We start from the raw sequence: 24,924 nt of genomic DNA on the forward strand, positions 1-24,924 counted from the left end.
CAAAATTAGCTGCCTCGGCTTATACTCGGGTCGGCTTATACATACAGTATATTTCCATATGGAATTTTCTTAATATATAATTACCTAGTAATCTTGTCTGTACAGGACATCGTGACAAGCTGCTCTCCCGATAAGACACCGTCCCACGTCTGTACTGCAGGTCGAGTCCTAACTGGAATCGTTCCTTCCCCAGACTCTATCTTTGTACGCAGATGACCCCGAAACTTCCTCACTATGTGCTTGCACTTGTTCACTTGAAAGAAAAGACACATTTAAGATTTAGTCAAAATATTTTGCGATATGTTTCATGTTTTTTTAATCCCATGCCATTGGTAAAATGTTTACTTTTAGAAAATGGGAACATTCTTACATACAATCAGAGACAGAAAACAGTGTTTTCGTCCCAATTTCACCATCCTCTATTACACCTGTACAAGTACGTTATAGCAAAACCTAAGGACAAGAACTGGAGCGGACACTGACAACGAGTGGCCCCTGTACAGCATATATGCCCTCCCTCTGTCATACACATACACACATACTATATACATACACATTATTCACATCAGGCAAACATACTATATACACACGGAAAATATGTACATAACTCAAGGCATCTGGTTACTAACTGGTATGTGCACTTTCATATCTATTTATCAATTGTATATTTTTCCTTCATTCCAAGTTCATCATTTCTTTGCTCCTCCGCTTCCATCTTTTTATGTATTTTTTAAATGTAATTTTTGTATTTTGGCGCGGTGATTTGTGAGTAAACATATATTTTGTTATCTAATTATGTGGCTTTCTTATTTGAATACAGACTTATAGATATTTCGATGGCTTGAGTTCCTCCAATCAGTTATAGTACTATTTTGTACAAAGAAAGAAATGTCTTGTTTTAATTTCCTCCATTCGTAATTTTTAAATATATACGGTATATAAAAAATATATGTATATTAATATTATGTACATTCTTGTACACTATAAGTACCGTACATTTACACGTTGGGCATGCATATACACACATTGTGCACGCATTTGACGAATATAAAAGTGTCTTAACTAGAAAGATCCCACTGTGTCTGAACATAAGCTAGAATGGTTAGTCACTTGTATGTTACAAAAATTGAAACATAATCCTTTGGCTGATGGAAAATTTGATGATGTATTTCAGACGACCAAAGAAAACTTTTTTGTTTTCACCTTTCCCAAGTAAATACAATATGAGATCGTGTTCTTTGCAAGATGAGCTGAAGTTTTTCAATTCGCAACACACAAATTATATTTACGGTATATTATCTGTTAATATAGGTTATGCAAAAAAATGAAAAACCTCTGACTTTTCTACATTGAATCTGTTTTTTTATACCTAAAAAAACTTTCCCCTCTCCAGTCCATCCCTAATGCAGCAGCCAGTGTCGTCCATCTAGCTAATCGGTACTCAGACATGTCCGCTCTTCGCCAGTCGTTACACTGGCTGCCCATTCACTACAGGATCTAGTTCAAAGTACTTGTTCTCACCCACAAAGCTCTCCACAGTGCAGAACCCCATTACATCTCCTCCCTCATTTCTATCGGCCTAGCCGATTGCTGCGCTCTGCAAATGACTTTTAAATAACCTCTGCACTAATCTGTACCTCCTTCTCTTGACTCCAAGACTTCTCCCGCACTGCGCCAATCCTCTGGAATGCTCTACCCCAAGAAATTAGGACCAGCCACGACTTGCACAGTTTTGGGCACTCCCTCAAAACACATTTGTTCAGAGTGGCCTATCATTCCCTGGTCAACGTCATTTTATGTGTAAGTGTGTGTGTGTGTGTGTGTGTGTGTAGCCCATTCACTATCTCTATTTATCCCCCATTCCCTCAAGATGGCTGGACCATCACTGTAAATACACACCTGCAATTTGTATCTCCCCCACCTAATTGTAGATTGTAAGCTCTCACGAGCAGGGTCGTCTTATTTTGCTTTAATTATTGTATTGCTAACGTTGTTACTTATGACTGTTGTGTTTGAAACTGTGAAACTGTAAAGCAACACGGAATATGTTGGTGCTACTTAAATAAAAATTATTATTTAAACTTACAATGTGTGGTGTCAGCGTCCTTACATGCTTCCTCCCTCCCCTGGCAGGGACACTGACTCAATTACCACTGCTATGCCTGTCCCACACCACCTCCTCCTTCCCATGCTGCCTGGGGTCTGTACACTGCTTGCAGATCCCCAGGCACTGTGCTTAGGGCACGCGCTCCTGGTCTCTTAAAAGGACAGCACTCCTAAAGTCCTAAAGTGTACCAAGCCAATGGCTGGGAGACACTTATTATTTAAGACACTTCCACCTGTTGGCAGGAGCCTGAGGAACATGCTATGTCAGTAGTCTGCACACTTGCTAGTTCTCAGGTCCCTAGTACCTGCCAGTTTCCCTGTCCTGTACCCTGTACCTGTCTGCCCATACTTGTTGTGTGCATGCATATCAGCCGTGCCCACCAATACCTGCCTGCATTCCAACAATGGCTGCCAGCACCTGCTTGCTTGCATATCAAGATGTTCAGACCTGCCATGGGTCTCCTGACCTGAATTCAACTGCCTCATAGGCAGGATTCACGCTGCTGGTTGCGTCATCATGATATGTAATCATACTGTGAATGTCAGGCATGTAAAAAACAGCTTAATGCCAATTTCACACAACAGTATTTGGTCAGCATTTTATATCAGTATTTGTAGTCTAAAATCAGGAGGGGAACAGTCATAGGAAAAGTATAAGAGCAACACATGACCACTTCTGTATTTTTTACACTCTCCTGAAGTTGGCTTACAAATACTGACATCACTGTTCAATAAAGTCACCTGGTCATGCTGCGCTTCATGTGGCCCAGCAGCTGTGAAGAGCGGTGATGTCAGTAACCTGAGCCGAATTTGGAGAACAACGTGGGAAGTGCTGGTTTATGTTGGGAACTTTTTTCTAATAGAGTGGTGAACGAGGGACAGTGTCTTGTTTTTATTTGTCTGTCTTTATGCTTTTCAGCTTTCAATTTGTGGACTACATCGTAATCGCTGGACTATGTCGGACCTGTGTGGGATTTTTTTAATTAATAATTTGGTGAACCAGGGAAAGTGTGGGGAAGTGTTTATTTAATTAGAGTGTATTTTTTATGTATTTATATGTTTTCTTTTTTAATACTGGGTTAGTAATGAGGGTGTCTGATAGACACTAATCCATAACTAACACCAGGGCTTTATCATAGAATCATAGAATGTTAGAGTTGGAAAGGACCTCATGGGTGGAGTCCAACACCCTGCTCGATGCAGGATACAGGAAATCATCTTAGACAGATGTCTGTCCAGTCTGTGTTTGAATACTTTCATTGAAAGAGAACTCACCACCTCTCGTGGCAGCCTGTTCCACTCATTGATCACTCTTTCTTTAATATCTAATCTGCATCTTCTGCCTTTCAGTTTCATTCTATTGCTTTTGTGTTTCCATGTGCAAATGAGAATAATGATGACACCACCACATTGTGACATCCCTTTAGGTGTTTGTAGACAGCTACTAAGTCTGCTCTTAGCCTTCTTTATTGAAAGCTAAACATTCCAAGATTCTTTAATCATTCCTCGTAGGACATACTTTGCAGTCGGCTCACCACCCGGGTGCCTCTTCTCTGAACTTGCTCCAGTTTTTCAATGTCTTTTTTAAAATGTGGTGCCTAGAACTGGATACAGTATTCCAGATGAGACCTGATAAAAAGGAGGAGTATAGGAGGATAATTGTTGCTATATGTTTGGTGCAACAACTCCATTCCTGTCTATGAGTGTTTAGTTGCTAGATTTGTATGCTGTTTATAAAGTTAGAACAAACTTGTTTTTCCTGTGTCTCTGTATGAGAGAAGCAGCCTGCTGTAGATGATGCACAGATAGAGACACACAAATGCTTTATTTCTGATCTAGTAAGCATATTGTTCCTGTTTGCTCCTGATTAAAGAAGCTCTGTTGTCACACACTTAGAGAGTATCCTGAATAATCTGCTGCCAACCATAATTACTTCACATGATCTAGACTCTATGCTTCTATTAATACATTCTAGAAATGTGTTTGCCTTTTTGCTGCTGCATCCCACTGTTGACTTATGTGCAGTCTGTGATCTATTAGTATACTCAAGTCTTTCTTACACGTGCTGTTGCTTAGTTCTATTCATTCCATTTTGTAGATGTAATTTTTGTTTTTCTTGCCCAGATGTAGAATCGTGCATTTCTCCCTGTTAAATACCATTCTATTAGTTGCTTTCCATTATTCAAGCTGATAAAGATCCTTCTAAATCCTTTCTCTGTCTTCTCTAGCGTTAGCTATCCCTCCTAGCTTTGCATCATCTGCAAATTTGTTTAGTTTACCATCAGTTCCCTTATCTAGATGATTTCTAAAAATGTTTAACAATACTGGGGCCAAGACAGATATTTGTAGTACCCCACTTGAAACACTCTTTCCAAATGGATGTGCAACCATTTATATTACCAATCTTTGTGTATGATCACTGAGTCAGTATAATCCACCTAATCATAGCCTTGTCAATTCCATAATTGGTCATTTTTTCAATAAGGATAGTATGAGATACTTTATCAAATGCTTTGCTCAAGTTGTGATATACTATATCTACCACATTTCTCTGATCCACCCAGTCAGTGATTCCATCATAGAAGGAAATTAGATGAGTTTGGCATGACTGATTTGCTACAAACCCATGCTGACTTTGGTTAGTTACTGTATTCTTATGCAAGTACTTACATAAATGCTGTTTAAAAATTTGTTCAAAGATCTTTTGTTGCATAAAAGTAAGGCTCATTAGCCTGTAATTTCCTGGCTCCATCTACTTTCCTTTTTTGGAGATAGGGACAACATTTGCCCTTCTCCAAACTTCTGGGACTTCTCATGTTCTCCAGGAATGCCTGATGTGTTTTGGGACAATTCACAGCTGACATCAACCCCAAGAACCATTTCCTTGAGTGCCAACACACCAGGGCATTTAGGAAGCGTGAAGGCGAAGTGCCAGAATTGGTGCATCTAATGTGATGTTCCACTTCTGGGGTGGCTTTAGGTGGTGTTTTAAGGCTGGGAAGAGCCCAAAAACCATGGACCTTTCCAGCCTGATAATATCAGCTCACAGCTTTCTGCTTTACTTTTGCTGGTTACCAAAAATGGGGGGACCCCACATCATTTTTTTATCTATTAGGTTAATCTATGTACAGTAAGCTACATATGAAAAACACTAGTTATCTCATTGATATCTATCTATCTTTGCACATCTTCACCACTTAAAAATCTTTCATTTCTATTCTGCACCCTATTCCGGTACGTGTAATATGCCACGCACATGGATGTCACACTTATGTTATCTGTCTGCACGTGTGCTGTAATAAAATGCACATGTCTACTTATGGGTCACATGGACACATGGTCCGTTTAAAAACACAGACATGTGTGCAGTCCCATAGATTATAATAGGCGCGTGTGTGTACTTGTCTCCGGTACATTTGAAAATACCGGATCGGATACATGGATCGGAAACAAGGACGTGTGAAGGGGCCTTACAAAGAGAGTATATTAGAAAGCTGGAAAAATCAAGTTTTGTTTTGGTCAATCCTTATGCCCATTTTCCATCTTTAAATAAAAATATAACACACATAAATATTATCTATAGATGCTTAATAATTCTTTGTTATTGTACTAGGTTTGGTGGCATTATGATTTTGTAACCTAAAGGGAATCTGCCACCACAATTGATCTATATAAACTACTAGCTGAAGAGCCCGGCGCTGCCCGGGCATAGTATCTAACTACGGTTAGTTATAACAATTTATAATGATTATATCTACATATATATAAAGCTGAGTGTAGAGCCCCGCCCACTCCGCATAGCCACATCCACTATAATATCCCTCATCGTTCCTTCAGCCAGAGCTACCGGACTACTACCCCTAATATCCCACATCGTCTCGTCACCCAGAGCCACCGGACTACTACCCCTAATATCCCACATCATCCCGTCAAATCCACATGACTACTACCCCTAATATCCCACATCATCCCGTCAGCCAGAGCCACCGGACAACTACCACTATTATCCCACATCATCCCGTCACAGCTGCCGGACTACTACCCCTAATATCCCACATCATCCCGTCAGCTAGAGCCACCGGACAACTACCACTAATATCCCACATCATCCCGTCACACCCGCCGGACTACTACCCCTAATATCTCACATAATCCCGTCAGAGCCACCAGACTAAAATGTCCAGGAAGGATGGGAAATCTTGAAAAATGAAATTCTCAAAGCACAGTTGTTAACAATTCCGAAAAGAGGGAAGAATAGGAAGCATTTAAGGAAACCAGGATGGATGAACACAGAACTTAAGCACATGCTAAAAAGGAAGCAAAAAATGTTTATAAAATGGAAAGAAGGAGGCATATCTAAAGAAGAATATAATGCTGTCTGCAGAACCTGCAAGGCACAAATCAGATTATCTAAAGCTGAAAATGAATTGAGGCTTGCAAGAGATGTCAAAAGCAATAATAAAGGATTTTGGGGATATGTCAAAAGTAAAAGAAAAGTCAAAGATGCTATAGGATTTTTACTGGATGAAAATGATGAAATGGTAAGACAGGATGTTGAGAAGGCTGAACTTTTAAATTCCTATTTTGCATCTGTTTTCTCTCAGAAAGGAAATGTAACATCAACTGTTATTCACTGTCCTATTAAGGGAATAGAAGAATCCAGGATATCTATAAACAGAAAGATAGTGAGGAAACACTTAGCTAACCTAAATGTATTCAAGTCTCCAGGTCCAGATGAATTACACCCCAGAGTACTGAAGGACATAGCAGAAGAAATTTTTGAACCCCTCTCCATAATCTTTGAAAATTCTTGGAGAACAGGAGAAGTGCCAGAAGACTGGAGAAGAGCAAATGTTGTTCCTATCTTCAAAAAGGGGAAGAATGTGGACCCAGGCAACTATAGGCCGGTGAGTCTGACTTCTATACCAGGAAAGATCTTTGAACAAATTATTAAACAACATGTATGTCAATACCTGGATAAGAATGAAGTGATTAAACAGAGTCAGCATGGGTTTGTAACTAATAAGTCATGTCAGACTAATTTAATTTCCTTCTATGATGGTATTACTGATTGGGTGGATCAAGGAAATGCTGTAGATATAGTATATCTTGACTTCAGCAAAGCATTTGACAAAGTCTCTCATACAATCCTTATTGAAAAAATGACTAAGTATGGAATGGACAAGGCAACTGTTAGGTGGATTCATAACTGGCTTAGTGATCGGACCCAAAGAGTGGTCGTAAATGGCTGCACATCCAGTTGGAAGAATGTCTCAAGTGGGGTACCACAGGGCTCTGTCCTGGGCCCTGTATTGTTCAACATCTTTATCAACGATTTAGATGAAGGAATTGAGGGTAAACTGATTAAATTTGCTGATGACACAAAGCTAGGAGGGATAGCTAATACTAGAGAAGAGAGAGAGAGGATTCAAAAAGATTTAAATAAACTGGAGAAGTGGGCAGCAACTAACAGAATGGTTTTTAACAGGGAGAAATGCAAAGTACTACATCTGGGCAATAAAAATGAAAAAAGCATATATAGAATGGGAGGAATAGGGCTAAGTGACAGCACATGTGAAAAAGACTTGGGTATACTAATAGATCACAGACTGAATATGAGTCAACAGTGTGATGCAGCAGCAAAAAAGGCAAATGCAATTCTAGGATGTATTAACAGAAGCATACAGTCTAGATCACGTGAAGTAATTATTTCCCTCTACTCCTCTTTGGTCAGACCTCATCTGGAATATTGTGTCCAATTTTGGGCATCACATTTTAAAAAAGACATCAACAAACTGGAGCAAGTTCAGAAAAGAGTGACCAGAATGGTGACCGGTCTGCAAACCCTGTCTTATGAGGAAAGGTTGCAGGATTTGGGAATGTTTAGTTTGCAAAAGAGAAGACTGAGAGGAGACTTAATAGCTGTCTACAAATATCTAAAGGGCTGTCACATTGTAGAAGGATCAACTTTATTCTCATTTGCACAAGGAAAGACTAGAAGCAATGGGATGAAGCTGAATGGGAGGAGACACAGATTAGATATTAGAAAAAACTTTTTGACAGTTAGAGTGATCAATGAGTGGAACAGGCTGCCACGAGAAGTGGTGAGTTCTCCTTCAATGGAAGTCTTCAAACAGAGGCTGGACAGACATCTAACTGGGATGATTTAGCGAATCCTGCTTTGAGCAGGGGGTTGGACCAGATGGCCCAGGAGGTCCCTTCCAACTCTACGATTCTATGATTCTATGATTCTATGATTCTATGAGACTACGACCACTAATATCCCACATCATCCCGTCAGCCAGAGCCACCGGACTACTACCCCTAATATCCCGCATCATCCCGTCAGCCAGAGCCACCGGACTACTCCCCCTAATATCCCGCATCATCTTGTCAGCCAGAGCCACCGGACTACTCCCCCTAATATCCCGCATCATCCCGTCAGCCAGAGCCACCGGACTACTACCCCTAATATCCCACATCATCCCATCAGCCTGTGGTCAGAACCAGAGGGCTGAGTGGAAGTGTCCTAACTTCCATACCGGGGATCCCTTTAACCGCTTCCCGACCGCCCACAGTAAACGTTGGCGCTTGCTGGGCTTTGTGCGGCGCCGACGTTTATCTACTGTCGGCGGTTTTGTGCCCCCTGGGACCCCCACATACCTTACAACGCGGGGATCCCGGTGCACAATGCATGCTGGGACCCCCAACATCATCGAGACCTGATTGGTTCAGGTCCTGATGACGTCAGCGTCACAGCAGCCAATGGGAGCGATCACTGGGAAAGCTGCTTGTTTCCCGGCGATCTCACTCATTGTAACGCGGCTTCTCCTCTGATCTAACACTGACAGATGATCAGAGGTGAAGCAGCGTTACTGTGTGACTAGATCGCTGCCTGGCACAGCTGTGCCAGGCAGCGATCTTGTCACACAGTAACGCTGCTTCACCTCTGATCATCTGTCAATGTGAGATCAGAGGAGAAGTCACGTTACTGTGTGCCAGGCAGCGATCTTGTCACATAGTAACGCTGCTTCTCCTCTGATCATCTGTCAGTGTGAGATCAGAGGAGAAGTGGCGTTACTATGAGTCAGATCGCAGCGATCTTGTCACAAAAATAAAAAAAAGTAAAGAAAAAAAAGAAAAAAGCAGGTACACAGGTTAGGGCTAGGGCCAGGGCAAGGGTTAGGGCTAGGGCTAGGGCTAGGGTTAGGGTTAGGGCTAGGGCTGGGATTAAGGTTATGGGTGTGTTGGTGTTAGGTTTGTGGTTAGGGTTATGGTTAGGGCTGAGATTAGGGTTAGGGGTGTGTTGGGGTTAGGGTTGGAATTAGAATTGGGGGTTTCCACTGTTTAGGTACATCAGGGGCTCTGTAAATGCAATATGACGCCCGCAGACCATTCCATCAAAGTCTGCACTTCAGAACGTCACTACTTCCCTTCCGAGCCCCACCGTGTGCCCAAACAGTAGTTTTCTCCCACATATGGGGTACCAGAGTACACAGGACAAATTGGACAACAACTCTTAGGGTCCAATTTCTCCTGTTACCCTTGTGAAAATAAAAATTGGGGGCTAAAAGATCATTTTTGTGGAAAAAAAATGATTTTTTTATTTTCACGCCTCTACATTATAAACTTTACTGAAACATTTGGGGGTTCAAAGTGCTCACCACACATCTAGATAAGTTCCTTGGGGGGTCTAGTTTCCAAAATGGGGTCACTTGTGGGGGATTTCCACTGTTTAGGTACATCAGGGGCTCTTCAAACGCACATGACACCCGCAGACCATTCCATCAAAGTCTGCATTCCAGAACGTCACTACTTCCCTTCCGAGCCCCACCGTGTGCCCAAACAGTAGTTTTCTTCCACATATGGGGTACCAGTGTACTCAGGACAAATTGGACAACAACTCTTAGGGTCCAATTTCTCCTGTTACCCTTGTGAAAATAAAAATTGGGGGCTAAAAGGTCATTTTGTGGAAAAAAAAATGATTTTTTATTTTCATGGCTCTACGTTATAAACTTCTGTGAAGCACTTGGGGGTTCAAAGTGTTCACAACACATCTAGATAAGTTCTTTAAGGGGTCTAGTTTCCAAAATGGGGTCACTTGTGGGGGGTTTCCACTGTTTGGGCACATCAGGGGCTCTCCAAATGCGACATGGCATCCGATCTCAATTCCTGCCAATTCTGCATTGAAAAAGTCAAACGGCGCTCCTTCCGTTCTGAGCTCTGCCATGTGCTCAAACAGTGGTTTAGCCCCACATACGGGGTATCTTCGTATTCAGGAGAAATTGCACAAAAAATTTTGTGGTTCATTTTCTCTTTTTACACTTGTGAAAATAAAAAAAAATGGTTTTGAAGTAAAATGTTTGTGAAAAAAAGTTAAATGTTTATTTTTTCCTTCCATATTCCATTCATTCATGTGAAGCACCTGAAGGGTTAATAAACTTCTTGAATGTGGTTTTGAGTACATTGAGAGGTGCAGTTTTTAGAATGGTGTCACTTTTGGGTATTTTCTGTCATATTGACCCCCCAAACTCACTTCAAATGTGAGGTGGTCCCTAAAAAAAATGGTGTTGCAAATTTTGTTGTAAAAATGAGAAATCGCTGGTCAACTTTTAACCCTTATAACTTCCTAAAAAAAAAAAAATATGTTTCCAAAATTGTGCAGATGTAAAGTAGACATGTGGGAAATGTTATTTATTAACTATTTTGTGCGATATCACTCTCTGATTTAAGGGCATAAAAATTAAAAGTTTGAAAATTGCAAAATTTTCTAAATTTTTGCCAAATTTTGATTTTTTTAACAAATAATCGCAACTCATATCTAAAAAATGTTGCCACCATCATGAAGTACCATATGTCATGAGAAAACAATGTCAGAATCAGTAGGATCCGTTGAAGCGTTCTAGAGTTATGACCTCATAAAGTGACACTGGTCAGAATTGAAAAAATTGGCTCGGTCACGAAGGCAAAAACAGGCTCGGGTGTGAAGGGGTTAAGAGAGGCCTGGCGTCAGAACCTGAACACTGAGTGGATTTGCCCTGACTTCCATACCAATAATTAATTTTGTAGAAGTCTGGGGTGAGAATCAGAGCGCTGAGGGATTTATCCTAACTTCCATACCGGAGATACCTTTAAGAAAGCCTGGGGTCAGAACCAAAGTGCTGAGTGGATTTGCACTGACTTTCATACCAATGATCCCTTTAATAGAACCCTGGGGTCAGAATCAGAGTGCTGAGGGATTTGCCCTAATTTCCGTACAGGAGATCCCTTTAAGAGAGCCTGGGGTCAGTACCAGAGCATTTGAAGGCAATTGCCCTGACTTCCACACCGATGATCCCTTTAAGAGAGGCATGGGGTCAGAACCAAAGCACTGCATGGATTTGCCCTGCCTTCCATACTGGAGATCCCTTTAAGAAAGGCCTGGGGTCAGTACCTAAATGCTGAGTGGATTTGCCCTAACTTGCATACCAAAGATCCATGGGAGGGGGGATTCATGGCAGTCATGTGCTCTGTGCTCCTTTCTGGGAGGCAGACAATGGCTGGGAGCTTATGTTCCCGGGGATGCTAGATTTCTCCCACCATGCCAGTGTCTGCTGAGGTGTTGTCAAGTGGGAAAACTTGCTCATAGCAACCAATCACAGCTCAGCTTCTTTTAACCAGCTCTGGTGAAATGAGAGATGCTTAGTGATTAGTTGCAAAGGCAAGAAAAACTGTTGCTCATAGCAACCAATCACAGCTCAGCTTCTTTTGAACAGCTCTGGTGAAATGAAAGATGCTTCGTGATTAGTTGGTGATACACTCACACATACATACATAAATTCACTTTTATATATAGAGATTAATGTGGGAATACAGGTTACAGAATGCTACCTGTATGCTTTATATCAGACGCCTTGTTGTTGAGAAATCATCTTTTATCACTTTGTATAAATGACCTCTTCAATCATACGGAGAGGACGCTGCCTGGAAGATAACTCTGCCTTCAGAGCTCATTATAAATATAAAGGGGAGTTACCAGTGTGATGTGTGATGTCAGTTCTATGCTCTCTCTTCTGCAGGTTCCTCTCAGCTTCAGCTTCCATTTCACAGACAGACAGGGCTGCAATATGGTTGCAATACAGATGAGCTCAGAGAGCTGAAAAAAAATGTGTTTGCAATAAGACAAATTTAATTTCTCCTGGTCTTGTTTTAGTTAGTTGTTTCACACTGGTAACTCCCCTTCATGTAAAATAATCTCTGGAGGCAGCATTCTCCCCAGAGTCTGAAAGAGGTCATTTATGTAAAGTGATAAAAGATGATTTCTCAGCAACAAGAAAGCATCTGACACAGGTAGAACTGTTTTCAGCAGCCTATAACCTGTATGCGCATATTAATTGTTTAGATAGGTCAAATGTGGTGACAGATTCCCTTTACATAGTAACCATGCTTTAATTTTTTTCAATATATATTAAAAAAAAATCTTCTTTCCCCACTTATCAGTCACTTCTTCTTTTCATGCACCACCGATCATAAACTCTCAAATATGGCTCATATCTTTTTTTTTTGTAAATGAAGACTAGTTTCACACTAGCGTATGGCAGAGCTGCAAAGGGATGCAGAATTCCTCCATGAAGCTCCACCCACTGCCACGCCTCCTCTATTCAGCTCCACCTACATCAGCATGCGGCCTGCGTACCCTGTATTTAGCAATGGGTACGCAGGCCATGCCGATGTATGTGGATGCCTCCGCATGCGTCTTTTTGACAGTGCGGTGACCGCAACAAAATCCAACACGTTGTGTTCGGCACAGGACTGCGCACCGTCAAAACGATGCATGCGGAGGCATCCGCATACATCGGCATGGCCTGCGTACCCAAAGCTAAAGATAGGGTACGCAGGCCTCATGCCGACGTAGGTGGAGCTGAATGAAGGAGGCGCGGCAGTGGGTGGAGCTTCACGGAGGAAGTCCGCATCCCTCCGAAGCTCTGCCATACGCTAGTGTGAAACTAGCCTTAGCAGTTGAAATTACGGAAAAAACAAAATTGTGGTCTGGTGTTGTAGTGTGGATTTTTTTTGTTTGTGTTAAGGATAGAAATAGTTTTCCTCCCTTGGTTCTTTATTTTAGCGACCTCTGAATGTTCATCTAAATAATAACCTCAAACTAAGAAATGAGTCATAAAAATTATGGAAAGTTGTATATATTATTGTAATTACCCCATCAAATCTATGTCAGAAAATAATTTCCTCTTCTTTTCATGTGTTTCAACTAAAAAGCAGTATGCAACTATATTTTAATAATGTATGTTAATGAACATTTTATCTGCCCACGCATAATATTGTACTTGATATTAATATGACATAAAAAAAATCAAGAAACCATTTACCCTTTCATGTCGCAGCCCATTTTTGTGGTTGCATTTCCATTTCTTGCTCCCCTTCTTCCCAGAGCCATAACTTTTATATTTTTCCGTCAATATGGCCATGTGAGGTCTTATTTTTTTGCGTGACTAGTTGTACTTTTGAACGACACCATTGATTCCATCATATAGTGTACTGGAAAATGGGAAAAATATCCCAAACGCGGTGAAATTACAAAAAAAAATGCAATTCAACAATTGATTTTTTTTTTACCATGTTCACCAAATGCTAAAACTGACCTGCCAGTATGAATCTCCAGGTCATTATGAGTTCATAGATACCAGATATGTATAGATTTTTTTTTATTTAAGTGGTGAAAAAAAATTCCAAAATTTGTTAAAAAATAAATAAATAAAAAATTTGCGTAATTTTCTGAGACCTGTAGCTTCTCTATTTTTGGGATCTGGGGCTCAGTGAGGGCTTTTTTTTTGCATGCTGAGCTGACGTTTTAATTGGTACCATTTTGTTATAGGTAAAATGTTTTGATTGCCTGTTATTGCATTTTAATGCAATGTTGCAGTGACCCAAAAAAACATAATTCTGGCATTTTGATTTTTTTATCGCTACACCATTTACCGATCAGATTAATTGTTTTTATTTATTGATAGATCTAGCGATTCTGAACGCGGTGATACCAAATATATGTATTTTTCATATATTTTTTAATTGTTTTATTTTGAATGAGGCGAATGGGGGGTGATTTAAACTTGCTTGCGTCAATAGTCTCTAGCTGTGAACACTCCGATCACCTAGCACTGTTTTAGCCCTGTTTTGTGTAACAGAAATGCTCTCTTGCTATGAGTGCTGACCACTGGTCGGTGCTCATAGCTATCCGGCTATGACAACCATAAGAGTCTTCTTCAGCCCCCCGGTTGTCATGTCAACCCATCGGCGACCCGTGGTCATGTATCACGAGCGCCAATGGGTGGGAGATTATGATGTGCTTTCGACACAATGATGTTAAATGCCACTGCCAGAGATTGACAGCTGAATTTAACTTGTTAACAGCCGCTCGTGGATCACGATTCCACCCACGGCTGTTACGGGCACACGTCAGCTGATTAAATCAGCTGACGTGTGCTGGAAAAGATGTGGGCTCAGTGCCAGAGCCCACATCAAAGGGGGAGACCTGACATGAGCAGTACATATACAGCGCATGTCGTGAAGGGGCTAAATTCTAGATTTGGACAACTCCCAGCCTCCCAAGGTGACTTGGTCATTCCCATCAAAGTTTTTATCCTCTAAATATATTGCAATCATCATATTATACAGCACTTGTACTGAAAACGTCTCATTTTGCCTTTCTACCCAGTTAATTTTTATCTTTTCCATTAGGTCTATGACATCATTAAACACAGACTAACTGATTCCTTCTCAGCTCTATGTAGAAACAGGAAGTCTGTTTTCCCCGAGTCATCAGCAGAATTACAATTCTACATCACTTCAAAGTCCACTGTAGCTCTAATGATAACTCTTGCAGGAAAAAGAGACTTCTTGTTTCTACACAGAGCTTAGAAGCTAGTCTATTAAAGTTGCCGGGTCTGAAAAGAGAATAATTAACTGGGTAGAAAGGCAACAGTACTATATAATATGATGATTGAATTTGCAATATATTTGTCATGTCGGACACTGTTCACACCAGGGTGTCCGGCAGACAGCGGTAATACCCTATTCCACTACAGTATGCTCAGGGACTTTGTTGGGTATTCTGTTCCAGTCGGGATAGGGTTAACCAGGTTGTCATGCTGGCTGAGGGCTGGGCCACGCCCTTGGTCTTTAAATAGTCCGTCCTGACTATGGGCGTCGCCGACTATAGCTTTTGCCTAGTGCTAGCAATACCGGTCAGCAGTGGTGGTTTTGGAGCGTCTGATATCTGGTGCAGTATATCTCTCAGTTGTTCTTTCTCCTATCTGTTATATATATATATTTGGTTGCCCTTGCTCATTATTGTATTCCCTTGTGTATTAACGGTGTGGTGTTTCTTTTACCCCTGTCCATACGTATTTGTGGGGTCTGGTGTCTGGTCCCCTCACCGGGTGGAGGGTGGTGGGTTCAGCTTAGGGCTGGACAGGAGACAGGGACAGGGTGGAGGCCCAGGCAGGCACACCTTCAGTGTAAACCCTGGGTTGAGGGACAGACAGGGTTTTCCCTAGTCTGAGGGACACTGCAGGGGTCCCGGGGTTTTAGCCTAAAGTAACCTAGGCATACCATGACAATATTAGGAGAATAAAAACTTTGCTGGGAGTGCTTCTTTAATCCCTTAATGCCTTTTGATGTGTATATACGTCAAAGGTCGTGTCCCTGCACACCATGCGAGCTCCGGCACTGAGCCTGCATGTTTTCCGGCACCTGTCAGCTGATTTCATAAGCTGTTGTTAACATGTTCAATCTGTGACAGCGACATTTAATGTACTTGCCCTGGAAGCACATCACAAACTCTGCTCATCGGCGCCCATGTCACATGACCTGAAAAATGGAGACATTAATGGGCTCGGAAAATGGCGCTTTTTTTTAAACTTTGGATTTTTTTCACCATTTAAATAAAACAGAACTTATCGATGTTTGGCATCTGTGAACTCATAATGACCTGGAGATTCATAATGGCAGGTCAGTTTTAGCATTTAGTGAACATGGTAAAAAAGAACCCAAAAAACAATTGTGGAATTGCACTTTTTTTTGCAATTTCATCACACTTTGAATTTTTTTTCCCCTGCTTTCCAGAACATGATATGGTAAAATCAATGGTGTTGTTCAAAAGTACAACTCGCCCCGCAAAAAACAAGCCCTCATATGGCCATATTGACAGAAAAGTAAAAAAGTTATGGCTATGTGAAGACAGGGAGCAAAAAAACAAAAAGCAAAAAAGGGAAAATCTCACTGTCGTTAAGGGGTTAATAGATGAGGGTTTCAAGAGTAGAGATTACTTATAAAGACTGTCTCTCAATCAGGAGGACCTTGCATGTCCTGCATTACACAGACATTACATTGATTTCAAACGGCACTGTGTAATGCTTCATTTCCCCTGTGGTGGCGCTGCAGGGCAATTGAACATTTGCTGCCAAGTTCTCACACCGATAACAGCTGATTGTTTTAACCTCTTCACGACCGCCCACAGTAGATAAATGTTGGCGCTTGCTGGGCTTTGTGCAGCGCCGACGTTTATCTACTGTCGGCGGTTTTGTGCCCCCCGGGACCCCCACATACCTTCCAACGCGGGGATCCCGGTGCGCAATGCATGCTGGGACCCCCGACGTCATCGAGACCTGATTGGTTCAGGTCCCGATGACGTCAGCGTCACAGCAGCCAATGGGAGCGATCGCTGGGAAAGCTGCTTGTTTCCCGGCGATCTCCCTCATTGTAACGTGGCTTCTCCCTCTGATCTAACACTGACAGCTGATCAGAGGTGAAGCAGCATTATTGTGTGACTAGATCGCTGCCTGGCACAGCTGATCGCTGCCTGGCACAGCTGTGCCAGGCAGCGATCTTGTCACACAGTAACGCTGCTTCACCTCTGATCATCTGTCATTGTGAGATCAGAGGAGAAGTCGCGTTATTATGTGCCAGGCAGTGATCTTGTCACATAGTAACGCTGCTTCTCCTCTGATCTCACACTGACAGATGATCAGAGGTGAAGTGGCGTTACTATGAGTCAGATCACAGGGCAGCGATCTTGTGACAAAAATAAAAAAAAAAGTAAAAAAAAAAAGTAAAAAAAAAATGCAGGGGCTAGGGCTAGGGCTAGGGTTAGGGCTAGGGCTAGGGCTGGGATTAAGGTTATGGGTGTGTTGGTGTTAGGTTTGTGGTTAGGGTTATGGTTAGGGCTGAGATTAGGGTTAGGGGTGTGTTGGGGTTAGGGTTGGAATTAGAATTGGGGGTTTCCACTGTTTAGGTACATCAGGGGCTCTGTAAATGCAATATGACGCCCGCAGACCATTCCATCAAAGTCTGCATTTCAGAACGTCACTACTTCCCTTCCGAGCCCCACCGTGTGCCCAAACAGTAGTTTTCTCCCACATATGGGGTACCAGCGTACTCAGGACTCAGGACAAATTGGACAACAACTCTTAGGGTCCAATTTCTCCCGTTACCCTTGTGAAAATAAAAATTGGGGGCTAAAAGATCATTTTTGTGGAAAAAAAATGATTTTTTTATTTTCACGCCTCTACATTATAAACTTTACTGAAACACTTGGGGGTTCAAAGTGCTCACCACACATCTATATAAGTTCCTTGGGGGGTCTAGTTTCCAAAATGGGGTCACTTGTGGGGGGTTTCCACTGTTTAGGTACATCAGGGGCTCTGCAAACGCGACATGACACCCACAGACCATTCCATCAAAGTCTGCATTTCAGAACGTCACTACTTCCCTTCCGAGCCCCACCGTGTGCCCAAACAGTAGTTTTCTCCAACATATGGCATACCAGCATACTCAGGACAAATTGGACAACAACTCTTAGGGTCCAATTTCTCCTGTTACCCTTGTGAAAATAAAAATTGGGGGCTAAAAGATCATTTTTGTGGAAAAAAAAATGATTTTTTTATTTTCACGCCTCTACATTATAAACTTTACTGAAACACTTGGGGGTTCAAAGTGCTCACCACACATCTATATAAGTTCCTTGGGGGGTCTAGTTTCCAAAATGGGGTCACTTGTGGGGGGTTTCCACTGTTTAGGTACATCAGGGGCTCTGCAAACGCGACATGACACCCACAGACCATTCCATCAAAGTCTGCATTTCAGAACGTCACTACTTCCCTTCCGAGCCCCACCGTGTGCCCAAACAGTAGTTTTCTCCAACATATGGCATACCAGCATACTCAGGACAAATTGGACAACAACTCTTAGGGTCCAATTTCTCCTGTTACCCTTGTGAAAATAAAAATTGGGGGCTAAAAGATCATTTTTGTGGAAAAAAAAATGATTTTTTTATTTTCACGCCTCTACATTATAAACTTTACTGAAACACTTGGGGGTTCAAAGTGCTCACCACACATCTATATAAGTTCCTTGGGGGGTCTAGTTTCCAAAATGGGGTCACTTGTGGGGGGTTTCCACTGTTTAGGTACATCAGGGGCTCTGCAAACGCGACATGACACCCACAGACCATTCCATCAAAGTCTGCATTTCAGAACGTCACTACTTCCCTTCCGAGCCCCACCGTGTGCCCAAACAGTAGTTTTCTCCAACATATGGCATACCAGCATACTCAGGACAAATTGGACAACAACTCTTAGGGTCCAATTTCTCCTGTTACCCTTGTGAAAATAAAAATTGGGGGCTAAAAGATCATTTTTGTGGAAAAAAAAATGATTTTTTTATTTTCACGCCTCTACATTATAAACTTTACTGAAACACTTGGGGGTTCAAAGTGCTCACCACACATCTATATAAGTTCCTTGGGGGGTCTAGTTTCCAAAATGGGGTCACTTGTGGGGGGTTGCCACTGTTTAGGTACATCAGGGGCTCTGCAAACGCGACATGACACCCGCAGACCATTCCATCAAAGTCTGCATTTCAGAACGTCACTACTTCCCTTCCGAGCCCCACCGTGTGCCCAAACAGTAGTTTTCTCCAACATGTGGCATACCAGCGTACTCAGGACAAATTGGACAACAACTCTTAGGGTCCAATTTCTCCTGTTACCCTTGTGAAAATAAAAATTGGGGGCTAAAAGATCATTTTTGTGGAAAAAAAATGATTTTTTTTTATTTTCATGGCTCTACATTATAAACTTTAGTGAAACACTTGGGGGTTCAAAGTGCTCACCACACATCTAGATAAGTCCCTGGGGGGGTCTAATTTCCAAAATGGGGTCACTTGGGGGGGTTTCCACTGTTTAGGTACATCAGGGGCTCTCCAAATGCGACATGGCATCCGATCTCAATTCCAGCCAATTCTGCATTGAAAAAGTCAAACGGCACTCCTTCCGTTCTGAGCTCTGCCGTGTGCTCAAACAGTGGTTTAGCCCCACATACGGGGTATTGACGTATTCGGGAGAAATTGCACAAAAAATTTAGTGGTTCATTTTCTCTTTTTACACTTGTGAAAATAAAAAAAAATGGTTTTGAAGTAAAATGTTTGTGAAAAAAAGTTAAATGTTTATTTTTTCCTTCCATATTCCATTCATTCATGTGAAGCACCTGAAGGGTTAATAAGCTTCTTGAATGTGGTTTTGAGTACATTGAGAGGTGCAGTTTTTAGAATGGTGTCAATTTTTGGTATTTTCTGTCATATTGACCCCCCAAACTCACTTCAAATGTGAGGTGGTCCCTAAAAAAAATGGTGTTGCAAATTTTGTTGTAAAAATGAGAAATCGCTGGTCAACTTTTAACCCTTATAACTTCCTAAAAAAAAAAAATTATGTTTCCAAAATTGTGCAGATGTAAAGTAGACATGTGGGAAATGTTATTTATTAACTATTTTGTGAGATATCACTCTCTGATTTAAGGCCATAAAAATTAAAAGTTTGAAAATTGCAAAATTTTCTAAATTTTTGCCAAATTTTGATTTTATTAACAAATAAGTGCAGATCATATCTAAAAAATTTTACCACCATCATGAAGTACAATATGTCATGAGAAAACAATGTCAGAATCAGTAGGATCCGTTGAAGCGTTCTAGAGTTATGACCTCATAAAGTGACACTGGTCAGAATTGAAAAAATTGGCCCGGTCACGAAGGCAAAAACAGGCTCGGGTGCGAAGGGGTTAAACACAAAGGTATTGCCCAAAAATGGGTAATCAAAATTGAAATATAAAAAAAATCAGACATTTATAGCTAGTTTAAGTTTTATCTGCACTTAGATTCAGAAAATTGTATAATGACAGAAGCTTTGTGTGCACATTAATACTAATACTATATACACAGGCTGTCCATATGTTGAAAATTTTAGAAATGCAATGTTTCAGTAATAAAATCAGCTGGATGGTCGAAATAGCTCTTAGGAGCCCGAGGGGACTGATATTGTGCATGTAAATGGTAATCACTGAAGCGATTCTTTCATTGCACATGTGGATACACAGTAAAGGTATAGATAAGGCAAAGGAAAAAGCAATCAAAAGAAAATCGGTTTGCCTGGAAAAGCATATGAAGAGCAATTTGTTGTGTAGGAAGGCAAACGTTCCTGTGTGTTTCAGTGTCTGACATTATTTAAGAAATGAGCAAATATCTGAACTATTATCATATGACATTGTTTTTTAAATTAAGGGCTCATACTCACTTGCGAGAGACTCGCACGATTCTCGTGCAAGTCTCTTGTATGAACACCCGGCACTGCCGCTGGCACTGGGACCGGAGCATGCGGCTGTATAGAAATATATGTAGCCGCACGCTCTGGTCCCGGTGCCAGCAGCTTTGCCAGGTTTTCATGCGAGAGACTCGCATGAGAATCGTGCGAGTCTCTCGCAAGTGAGTATGAGCCCTTAGTCTACTTTTAAGTGCAAAGCCTAAACACATTAGATGGCTGTCAATCGAACAATGGTTAGGCTGATTGTCCGGCCAGCAGCCATCTTGGCCGGCTCTCTCATACATGGGAGCTTTCGCTCGACCAAGTGCTCCTGTGTGCTCTATGAGAATGCCATTACCAGACGTGTCTTGTTTCTTGGAGAAAAAGGACCAGAAGTCCAAAATCGGTGGGATCCTTAACTCTCCCGACAATCACTTGTCTGAGGTCCCCCATACACATTAAAGTGTCGGCCAAAACCAACAATATCGGCAGCTTCAGCAGTGCATTGAGGGGGGCTGAAGACTAACATGTAGATATCACTAAATTCTTTAGTTCGATTTAATAAAAAAATCTGAAAAATAAAACAAATGTACATAATAAGCCAAATCTTACAATCAGATGTGATCTCATAGGGAGAGTTGAGCCGAGCATCTCCACACGGCGATGTACTAACATATAGATGGAAAGAGATGCTGTCCTTTAGCCGGAAGCCTCCTTCTTTTAACCGGATGAAAACAGACCTCTCCCAGTCATTTCTGTGCTTGCTGTAGAGAGACAGAACACCTTTATTACAGAGAAAGGAAGGCTCGGGACAGAAACATAAGAAGGAGGTGACTATACCATAGGAAAAGAGTATAACTTTAATTCTACAAAAATTGCATTATTAGTATTATATATTCCTTTATTGTCACACCAGTTTATAGAATTTTACAAGGGCAAAAGGAGAGAATTGAGCAAGGGTGTTGTAATTTGCTATTTTTTTTCGAAAAATGTAATTTATCCTTGTCTGGCCAAGAACAATCTCTTCCGACTTCTCCATAGACATGAACAATCAGTTGAATGTGCATGTGTTCTCCATAGGTAGAGTTTAGAAAGCAGTTTCCAAACACCTCTGGCATCGGTTTATCCAACCTTACAACAAAAGGGTGGGATGTCCGAGTTTAAGGTGCCCAAAGCTTCTGTTCCACGACATCATCTGTTGAGGAGGTCCCCATATACCTCAGATGGCCAGCCAATCTTGCTGAAGTTGTGAGGCTTGGCAAACTTTAGTCACTTGAGTATTAAACTCTTCATACTCTTTAAAAGCTGTCATCTGACAGTTGTTCCTACCTATCGACACACATGCACACCCGGTTCATTCAAGAGTACATATGTTTTTCAAGTGAAGAGTAAGCGTTTGCTAGACCTTGTGTTTCTGCAACCGAATTGCAGTTTGAAAATATAAGGTCTGCACATGGATTCAGAAAAACTGTTTTGGTGTAGATTGTTTTGTCAAAAACAAACCGAGCTTACTCACGTTCCCCTGGTCCAGCGCTGAGTCTCTGTTGCTGCTCCCAATATCTATTATTATCTGGAACAGTGCTGCACAATCAGTGAGCTCAGAGGATCTCGGGGCCCATGTGGTCAACAGGGTCAAAGCCGTGGAGCTCTGCGAATTGCTGCAGGACTGCCAATATGACATTAGCACTGCAGACAATAACGGGCATTGGAAGTGTCGGTAGAGACTCAGCGCTGGACCTGGAAAGGGTGAGTAAAGTAGAATTTGTTTTTATTAATAAAGCAAATTGCAACCTGGGTAGTTGCAGTAGTTTTCTGATACAAGAAGAGACCTGTAACAGCAACAGCAGTTCTTCTGCTGAAAGAACACTTCATCATCAGATAGTGTGCAAAAATTCTTATAGAAAGAATTGGTGTGAACGTAACATACGGCATCACTTTCTGTGATGGGAATACTCTTATTTTCCAAGGTTTGTAGAAATTCAATATTCCCATACCGTTTCCACAAAGCAAAACGTTACCGTTATTTGCGGCAATCTTAGCCCAGTTTATAAACAAACTTCATAAAATTGAAGAAATTCCACAAAACTGTGTACACGACTTGTCCCTACTTGTGCTCTGTGAATTACCGGGCTTTCATAAATTTGTAATAGCTTTACTTCATCTGAAATACAAGGACATTCTGGGCACAGAGCAAAAGTAAATAGCCCGAGTCTCGTCACCACAGGAGATGGCAAATCGAGCTTTCTATCAAGCGTTTTTGCTTCAGTCGATTCAGCTCTAAGTTTTTCATGAATTATGTAAACAAATTTCTAAAAGTATCCCTCGACTTACGCAAATCTAATTCTTCATGAAAGGAAATCTGCTTTCATGGACCAGACACTGAAAGATGAAAGTTGTATTAAATTGCTTTGCTTACTTCCTTCGAATATTGGTCACTCGGAATCGTAAAATAAACAAACGTCTTCTTCATGAAAGGAGTGTGGATCAGACATCTAGAGGACACATTCGCCCCGCAGCAGATCACATAGCGTGGCGTCAGCACATGTCAATGTACCTTAAATGTAGCTCCAGCTGAGTATAAAGGAAGTGAATGAAGGCCCTCCGCACTACGACCTCCGCATGGCAGTCATTGACCACCAGTCCCTGGTCATTTAGGTATTCTCCGTTGATACATTTGGTGCCAGATGAAAGAGCAATGACCTGTGCTTGCCTCAGGTCTAAACCTGTAAAACAAAAAGATGCAGATGCACATGATAACATTTTTCTCATTTTTTTTTTTTTTTTTAGAAATAATTCATAGTGATGAATCTAATTTGTATGGTTACATAATTAGTTTTTTAAGAGAATGTCATCGGAAAATTACCTTTTGTTTATATCAGGTATGTGTGTTACATTTATTTATTTTTTTTAAATTGGCAATGTTTTTTTTCATATCACAATCTTTATTGAAAAATAAAATTTGTAATTTTGCAATTTTAACACAAGCCACCAGGATAATTTTAGATTAACGCTTCCTGTCTTTCCAGGGAGAGTTTACTTATCATCACAGGCAGGATTACTATGAGGCCGGGATCACACATTCGAGAAATATGGCTAAGTCTCGCATGTTAAGGCCGGTTTCACATGTCAGTGTCTCCAGTACGTGTAGTGACAGTTTTCTCACGTACCGGAGACACTGACACACGTAGACCCATTCAAATGAATGGGTCTATGCAGATGTCAGCAGGTTTTCATGGACCGTGTGTCCACGTGCAAAACACGGAGACATGTCCGTTTTAACACAGACACACGGCCCGCAACATGTGCTGCACACGGAGAACTATTCACACAGTCCTCCGTGCTCACGGACGGCCACCGGGAAGAAACGCTACAGTAAGCGCTGTTCCCGGCGGCTGGTGCTCACTGCGGCTGTGATTCTGCTCTCCTGCTCTGCCGGCAGGACAGAAGAATGAATGAAAACCCGACGTGGGGTTACCCTCATTTTCATAATCAACCAGATGAAACTTACAGCTGAGGGCTGCGACCCTCAGCTGTCAGCTTCAGCCAGGTTGGTTGTGAAGAACAGAGGGGTCACCACGCTTTTTTTTAACTCTCAGTCATGTCCCACGGTGTAAATCCATCTCGGGGGTTAATATATTTACAGTGGGAGCGCTGCTAATACATCCACTCCCGACTGTAACTGACTGCGGAATGAATGGGCGCAGCCGGCGCATGCTCCATTCATTCCCCAGTCATTTACAGTCGGCAGCGGCTGTGTTATCAACACTCAGACTGAAAATATATTAACCCCCGAGATGGCTTTACGCCATGGGACGTGACTGAGCGCCGGACAGGTAATGTATAGATTTGTTTTATTATTTTCAACTTTTTTTCAGAAGATCGATGGTTTCGCTAAGGAATTACCAGTATAATAAAGATAATAAAAATGTGTGTTGTATTTTTTCATTAAAATAATTTGTTCTTATTGTGTGATTGTGTTTATTTAACCCTTTCTTTACTGTAGGATTAGTAATGGATCGGTGTCTTATTGACACCTCTCCATTACTAATCCGTTCTTAATGTCACCTTATAATCGAAAGGTGCCATTAACCCCTTATTACCCCACTTGTCACCGCTACAGGGCAAGTGGGAAGAACCAGGCAAAGCTCCAGATTAGGCGCATCTAATAGATGTGCCTTTTCTGGGCAGCTGGGGGC

General features: G+C 41.6%; 1 protein-coding gene across 1 annotated transcript in view; it reads right to left on the reverse strand.

Annotated features, from left to right (window-relative positions):
* The window catches only part of ADARB2 (adenosine deaminase RNA specific B2 (inactive)), a 945,686-nt gene that overhangs the window by 109,659 nt on the left and 811,103 nt on the right, over positions 1-24,924 (reverse strand). The window contains exons 7-9 of the mRNA XM_073581643.1: positions 23,283-23,451; positions 21,341-21,492; positions 85-253 (exon numbers count right to left, since the gene is read on the reverse strand). Of these exons, the coding sequence (XP_073437744.1) occupies positions 85-253; positions 21,341-21,492; positions 23,283-23,451 (490 nt within the window). The remainder of the gene's footprint in view (positions 1-84; positions 254-21,340; positions 21,493-23,282; positions 23,452-24,924) is intronic.

The sequence above is a fragment of the Dendrobates tinctorius genome, unplaced genomic scaffold, assembly GCF_039654945.1.
Source record: "Dendrobates tinctorius isolate UK_male_01 unplaced genomic scaffold, ASM3965494v1 ptg000070l, whole genome shotgun sequence".
In the NCBI taxonomy this organism is placed as follows: Eukaryota; Metazoa; Chordata; class Amphibia; order Anura; family Dendrobatidae; genus Dendrobates; species Dendrobates tinctorius.